Source organism: Hibiscus syriacus, unplaced genomic scaffold, assembly GCF_006381635.1.
Source record: "Hibiscus syriacus cultivar Baekdansim isolate YM2019G1 unplaced genomic scaffold, ASM638163v2 tig00110528_pilon, whole genome shotgun sequence".
In the NCBI taxonomy this organism is placed as follows: domain Eukaryota; kingdom Viridiplantae; phylum Streptophyta; class Magnoliopsida; order Malvales; family Malvaceae; genus Hibiscus; species Hibiscus syriacus.
In genome coordinates, this window is record NW_024062770.1 from 4,074,869 (window position 1) to 4,083,065 (window position 8,197).

Here is an 8,197-nt window from a genome sequence, read left to right on the forward strand (position 1 = left end):
AAGGCTCTTAAAAAAGTACAGTATAGAAGAGAAACAAGTTAATCTTAAAAGATTAAGAGCTTTTCTATACACACAGACATACACTTCACCGTTGATAAACTAAAGAACGAATAAGGTTGGGAATGGGTTCCATATTGACATATTTTCATTCCAATCAAATCATATGATCTACTGATCATTTTAAGAATCATTGATGAGTACAGTAAACCAACTTTTCACCACTTAATTAGCAAATGTAATGCGTAATTATCGTTTCTAATAATACTGTATTAATGAAATTCTAACTTCTACAAGAAAAAACAAGGGGGCCAAGCGTTGGAGGAATTCGTCCGAAAATTCAACAGATGCTAAAATTTTACAACTGCAGATTATTCATAAACATTCTCTGGGGAAATTTTGCAAAATGCAGAGGGGCCAAGTCTCAAGGATTTTAACAAATACCGACAAATGCATAATTGTGGTTTTTATCAGTTCCTGCGAGTCAATGCTGCGGCAATTCCACCAGCGATAAGTCCCAAAGCAGTAGCAGTGATGCCAATTCCAATAACACCATCTACATTTAAATATTCGTAATCCATTCAGTCCATGCTATCCTGTGCAATACTTAACATCACAATCACTAAGAGAATTCTAGTTATCACCTTTAGCAATACGATCCTCAACTGCATTTTTAAGGACTAAAGCTTGCCTCCAATCAGGTGCAATCTACAAAAGCAAAAGTTACATCAGATAATCAAATAATAATGAATAAATAAATTATAAATATTAACGTTCATCAAGGGATAGCACGATTGGGGAGGAAGGAGATGAAAAATGGGTCGACGCATATAATTATTTCTACAAATTGGGATGATAGGATGAATCCCAAATCACTACTCTACCTTTGAATATAATTTATCTCTACACAATTGATCATTAAATTTTTATTTTAAATGTTTTTCTTGCCAATTTTCATGGTGACATCAGTCATAATTTGAACGATCTACTTGAAGTTGTTTGACACAACTATAAAAAATTGGTACTAACCAAATCATTGACTTGATTAAATTTGGAATAGATATTAATATTTTAGGGACATCCACTCATTCGGACTAAATAATCCTCTTGCCACCACCAGCCACTATCCTTCATACAAGAATACTTCATTACCTTTTTCTCTTATTTAGACAGCAGACAGTCTTGACTGAGCAAGGGACAAGTCTAGAATAATCAGACCAGGTAAGATGCATAACCACCAAGAATCTATTTTTTGATTGAAATGGGTTAAGGAAAAGCAAATAAACCTCAAGACACTGCTCCACAAGTTGTCGACTCCTTGAGAATTCACCAGTTCTGAAATATCCAACAGCTAGAAGGTAAATTTTCTCCCTCTGTTGCAATGGAGAACTGCTATTGGACAGTGATGCTGCAAAGGCAAATATTGTTACTAATGCTATATAATGAAACTGACACGTAAAAAACAGTAGAGTAATATATTGATATAAACTGAAATTGTCAAAGTGACACATAAAAAACACTGAAGTAATAAAGAGTAAGAACATATTCAAGTTAAAAGGGAAATACCAAAGCAAAATTGGTAAGGACCATAAGACTAGCCAGAATGGAGGGTGGCAGAAGAACACACCAAATATCTCTACAGAAATAGTTTACGATTTAATTGCACATAGAAGGGTGTATTTTCGAGTTCTTGTATCTAGATACATTGCATAAACATGCATTTTGAAGAAAATTAGTACTGATATGGCTTATGATTAGAAATACAGAGCAACAAAATCAGGCCTAACAGATAAAAGCAAAGCCAAGTCAAGGATATAGTCACAATAGGTTGAAGTGGTAGTATAAAATAGAAAAATAAACTTCACCAAAGGTAACAATCTACATATAGTCAAAGCAATTAGAAGGCCAAGAAAGTAAAGTGTGGATACGAGAGAACACACATGAAACTTAGGATCATGAGTCCTATTTGACAAACATTTAAAGTGACAACACTGGATCATTTTTACTTCATTACGAAGTTACAAACAGGCCCACATGCATGCACTGCATTAACATGTCAAACGTTTATGTAGAAAACCCATAAGATAGGGAAGAGGGCATTGATAACCACAACCTTCTAGCATGGCAATACCACGCTGCACATCTTCAGCTTGCCTAGAGTGAACAAGCGCCCATGAAAGTCGCATGATGCTTTGGCTCTTCTGTTCCTCCGAATCACCCTTAGCAACATCAGCAACTTCTCTCTCACACCCCTTCCATCAACAACAAACAAGAAGCATATGAGTTTCCACGAATTACACAAATCCCCCACCCACTTTCTTCTAATTCTAAACTTCAAGAATTGGTACAATGACAAACATTCAGACTTCGGTAGATACTGATAGAAAACTTTTTAATAATATAAACAGCTAGATTCCTCAAATCCTATGATTTTTTCTCTCTTCAAGTAAGAAAAAAAAACTATAGATAACAAGATTACTTGACCATGAATGTCAAATTTAACAGATAAATAAAAAATCAAAGATCATATTATTGCTGGGAATCCAATTCGAAAGGACAAAAGAAATTAACAGAATAAATGGAAAACTTGAATGTATACTAACGGCAATGACATCGCGGTCACACCAAGGGATCTGATCGCCACCGCCGAAGAAGGTTCCGATGGATTCCAAGAATTGGCCGATCTTCGCTTCCATTTTTTCAATTATCAGTCACAGTTGTATCAACAAATTTTAATGGATGATTCAGTTCGATATTTATGGGTTTCGTTTATTAATTGGGATTTGATTTTATAAATTTTTTTCCCGTCAGAGCAGAACTTAAGGATTAAGAAATTGACTGTTTGGTGATTGGTAGTTGCCATGCCGCGTGAAGTATTTTTAAGTTTCTTCTCTCCAATTTATTCTACAAAATTGCGCGCACTATTCGCCACGTATACTCAAACTTAATCTTGATATTTTTGAGAGAAAATATCCTAAGTGAGATAAAATTTGTCTTGAGAGAAATTGTCTTGAGTGAGAAGAAAATTTTCAAAGAAAATATATCAAGTGAAATGAAATTTATTTCGAGATAAACTATTTCGAGTGAGATGAAAATTTTCAAGGAAAATATCTCCAGTAAGATGGAATTTTGTTTCGAGAGAAACTGTCTCGAGTGAGAAGGAAATTTTCAAGGGAAAATATCTAAAGTGAAATAAAATTTTTGTTTCGAGAGAAACTGTCTCGAGTGAGATGAAAATTTTCAATAAAAATATCTCAAGTTAAATAAAAAGTTTAGTTTTGAGAGAAATTGTCTCGAGTGAGACGGAAATTTTCAAGAGAAAATATTTCAAGTGAAATAAAAATATAAAATTTGTTTGGAGGAAATTATATCATGTGAGACAAAATTTATGTTTCTAAGTGAAATTGTAGGGAGACAAAGATTTTGAAAAAATTTAAAGATATCCTCAAGAATGAAAAAAATAATTTTAAGAAAGATGAGATTATTTGAAAACATGATGTCCTCGAGCGAGGAGAAAAGTATGATATTGAGAAAGACAAGATTTTATTGATTATTTTTTATGCAATCTCAAGAGGAGGAAAAAAGTGATCTTAAGAAAGACAAAAATTTAAAGTATTCTCATGGGAGAAAAATGATCTCAAGAAACAAAAAATTTGAATATCTTCATGAGAGGAAAATAATGAATAATGAATGTTTGATGCAAATATGCCAATGACGAAAGTACATGCTTTCATAAATGATAATGATGCAGAAGTTTGTAGGAAGTCTTTATTCTTGAATTCTTTAATCTTTCTCATTATTTTTCTCGAGTTTGTCATCGTAATTCTTGGCTTGCAAAAATTTGTTCTTCATGTCGTCAATAAAATCTTATTATAATGTTTCTTCTTTTTTCCCCGACATTGATCTAAGCATCCATGTATGGGAGGCATTTTTCAATTTTCAAGATACATTCCCCAAAGAGACTATCTTGTTCGAAAATATTCTTTCCTTTTTTTCAAAATTTGAAAAAGTTTTTTGAAGAAACAAAATTATGCCCCTTGTTTTAGGCTCACAATTGGAGCAAATTGTAAAACATTAGTTCATTAATTATCAAACAAATTAATTACCATTTTAATCCTTCAAAATTATCGTTCTTTGACAAGTGTGGAGACTAATGATTTTGAGATTTTGGAATGGAAAGCGTTTTGAATTGGCTTTTTGGTTTAACATTTCTGGTTCTATGATGTTTCTTGATTTGATACGTTCATCATGTTCATCTTCTGAAAATGTCCACCAGTTCCAAGCTCTAATGAATGCTTCTAGTGTGTGCGGTGCTTTCAAGAGATTCATAAGATCACTTTTATGCAATTGTTGCACAATCTTCACCTTCGAGTCGCATTTCAAGTTTTTAACTCGAATCTTCCTTTTATTTCATGATGCCCTTTGCGGATTTTCATATTAAACCATCCTTTTATTTTTTATTTTTCCAAACAATGCATTAAAGTTTTTAAAAAAGTTTTAAAATAAAAGATTAACTCTAATGTATGGAATGAATCTAAAAATAATCTCTTACACTTAAAAATTCATATATGATTAGAAAGGACTTTCTAGGCACGTAATGTAGACTATGACTCACGGTTATGAAAGAAAGGAATATAGGCCCAAACATGTGTTTAAATGTTATTGAAACAAGGATTAATGCATTTATTTAGTTTTGCTTGAATCTGTTTCATCATGCTTCTTTTTTGGATCCCACTAGAGTGCCCATTTGTGGTTTTTCACTCTAGAGGTCATTTTCTTTTAAAATATGGATCTTTGAACTAGCTTCAGTTGACCAATATTGTGATTTGAGATTCAATAGAACCATTGCATCTGTGGAAATATTTGCATGTGCCCCTTTTTGTTCTCCTTACTTGTTGAACTAGCGACTGCAGTTTGATTCGAACATAAGTTAATTTCCATATTTGTAACATCTCTTATCATTCTTGATTGATTTGAATCTTCAATCATATCACATCTAGTCAATCTGATAGGCTTTATTATTTATTTTCTTAACTCTGTGAGCATATTTTTGTTTTCCTTGCCCCCCAATATAAAGAGTGATCCTTCGTTAAAGTTAAATGAAAAAACAATTATTTCAGGCTCAAATGGGGAGATCAAGGGATATATTTTTTTCTTGTGAAAAGATAATGAAACAAAGTCGTTCATCATTTCATACATAAAGATCCTCTTAGAAGAGGTACTCTCAGGCGATAGATGTTTAGAATTAATATTTTATTAAAAAAAAGAGGTCATTATGCATTATGATTATTTTTTCATTATTTTCTTTTATTTTATTTTTTTTCTCTCCAATTACTCAAGTTTATCCTCATAAGGTCAATGCAGGATGATCCACCTTGTCTTCTTGTGGGAAGATTTGTCGTAAGATAATATCTTACGTTTGATGTCGTTGGACTTCATTAGGCCTGAGAAGGTTAATTTTGTGTCTAAGAAGATGATGACATCATTTGAAATTATCTCTATAGAGAGAGTAGTATCTTTTCAAGGATGATTGCTCATGAAAAGGTAAAGGCAAGATTTTGATGCTTCAAGAAAGGATAAGGTCAAGTTTGTGTGTTTCAATGTTGACCACATATAATTTCAAGTGAAAATCAAGGGATTATGCTTTTTGGTTAGGGACGAGATAAGAATGATCCAATATCATCATTTATAACCTCAATTCTTAAAATAACTTTTAATTTAGTTGATATTTAAATAATTTCAAGGTTAAAATTTTCATGTTGCACATAACCTCATAGTGTAGCATTTTATTCGATATGTTGAATGTCAAGCGACTTTTAAGTAAAAAAAACAAAAAAGTTTGAACAAGATACAATGCAAGTGCATCATGGGGAATGCATCAGAATGCCTTATTACTCTTCAAATGTTAATGCTCATGAATCGACTAAATTTTGGACCTTGGATTTAGCGCCCCATAATTCTCACTAGTATGTCATGAACTCCCTACTTGGTAGTTGCATATAACATTGACATCATAGCCTTCAGGATACGGGGCTCTTTTGGCTTCAATTGAACAATAAATAGAATATTCTTATCAATAAGCATTGAGAGTAACTTCCCATATGTAATGTCTCGAATCTCGTGTTAGGAGTTTCAAGTTAACCCGAAAGGACATTAATTTTTTTTAGCTTATATGAAGCCTCAGCCCAAGTTAGAATGGACTTTGGCTTGGTTAAAGTCCAATTAGTATGAAAAAGGGGTGACTTTGGTTTGAGTTTGGAATTTGGAGGATCAAGGGAACAATTATACCAATTTTTATTTTAAAGGATGAAATCCCATTAATTGGGATGATATCATGCATGGGAGCTCTCTTTTTCCTCCCACAAGTTTATTTTCTTCCTTCTTTCTCCATTTTTTTTCCTTCCACAAGAACTTAGCAAAGGTTGGAATTTTAAGGATTGTAAGCATATTTTGTAGCTGCCAAGGTAAGGGTAATAATCTCCCCCATCAATTGTTTTCTTCCAAGCTTAAAATGTCCAAGTTTGGTGATGGGAACCATAAGTGGGGGTTAAGGGGTTTTAGGAAATTATAAAATCTCAGCTTATTATGGGTAGTTTTGAGTTGTATGAATCGTTCTTAGCTTTATCCTAAGTTCCATAATGAGAAATGTATTCATTTTCTTTATCATGATTAGTGAAGAGATTAGGGAAGGTTTTAAGACCAAAGGCAAGGAGAAATTGATTATTTGTTGAGCTAGAGCATTTTTTTAGCAATATAGCACTAAGGTAACACATTTGTAACTTGTCTATACCAGATGTAGCTTATTAGATGTGCATGGTTGGTTAGTTGAGTTCATGAAGCATACCCAAGCATTTTCATAAATAATTTCATTTGTGTTGTTTTTAAGCATGAAATATGACTCCTTTTAACATCTAAAACTCTTATAAGACTGAAACATTGCTTAGTGGACTTAGGAGGGATAATGGGTAGAGTCTTGGGTATAATTCATGCCCAAAACAGGGAATCAATACCCTAACTAAGGCCCGAGTATCAGTACTAGAGGAACAATACCGATATTGTTATTCAAATGGTTCAAAATAAGATATTCGGGGGTCAAAAGTATTGATACCAGTTCATAGGGTATCGATACTATCTTTAGGGTATCGGTACTTGAGTATCCATACCAATTTTTAGATTTGCATTCTAGTAAGCCATTTTGGTACTGATACTCAATGAAGTATCAATACTATAGAGAGGGTATCAATACCCTAAATAAGGGCATTGATACTCACCTCAATTTTTCCAAACATTGAACCTAAAATTCGTATCGATGCCAACTGGAAGAATCAATAATCTAGCTCGTAAGTACTGATACTCTAAGTAGAGTATTATTACCCTTATCATGATTTGGATAAGAAATCTTTCTAAGTTAAATATTTAAAAAAAGGGTTTAGGGTTTCCAAACTTATGAAATAAGTCTATAAGAAAGAATACCTTAAATAAGTGTATACACAACTAGAAATGGAATAAACTAGGATGACATAAACTAGCCCTCTTTTGACGCTCGAGAAATGACAGGACACCCGAGCTAATTTGGTAGGTGAAAACTATTGGTTCTCTAGAATTATCTAGTTATGTCAGCTAGTGCTAAGGCACTTCAACTGCCAACTGGGTGTAGAAGCCCCAAGACTCGACAGAGTAAGTTGGTCGGGTGTATGCTTTTGATGCAAAAATTTTAGAACTCACCTCAATACTTAAGGGTATTCTAGGTAGGCTAGGGTGTCATCCTGAGATAAGAACCCAAAATTTGTATCGATACCAATGGAAGTATTAATACTCAAGCCCGTAAGTATAAATACTCTAAGTAGAGTATGGGTACCCTCATCATAATTTCGATAAGAAATCCTTCTAAGTTAAATATTTGGAGAAAAAAGAGTTTAGGGTTGTATAAACTTATAAAATAAGACTACAAGCGAGAACACCTTAAATAAGTGTAAACACAACTAGAAATGGAATAAACTAGGATGACATAAAACTAGCCCTTATTTGACGCTCGATAAATAACCAGGACACCCGAGCTAATTTGGTAGGTGAACACGGTTGGTTCGCTAGAATTATCCAAATATGTCAGCTAATGCTAAGTACTTCAATTGTCAAAAGGGCACAAAAACCCCAAGACTCGACGGAGTAAGTTGGTCGGGTGTATGCTTTCGATGCAAAA

General features: G+C 33.3%; 1 protein-coding gene across 1 annotated transcript; it reads right to left on the reverse strand.

Annotated features, from left to right (window-relative positions):
* Positions 1–226: 226 nt before the first annotated feature.
* Positions 227–2,745, reverse strand: LOC120130245 (mitochondrial fission 1 protein A-like). Its single transcript, XM_039147519.1, has 5 exons — positions 2,601–2,745; positions 2,111–2,249; positions 1,284–1,405; positions 642–705; positions 227–553 (listed from the first exon to the last, which is right to left on the reverse strand). The coding sequence occupies exons 1-5, from the start codon at positions 2,691–2,693 to the stop codon at positions 468–470; spliced, it is 504 nt and encodes a 167-aa protein (XP_039003450.1). The 5' UTR covers positions 2,694–2,745; the 3' UTR covers positions 227–467.
* Between the last annotated feature and the right edge of the window lie 5,452 nt (positions 2,746–8,197).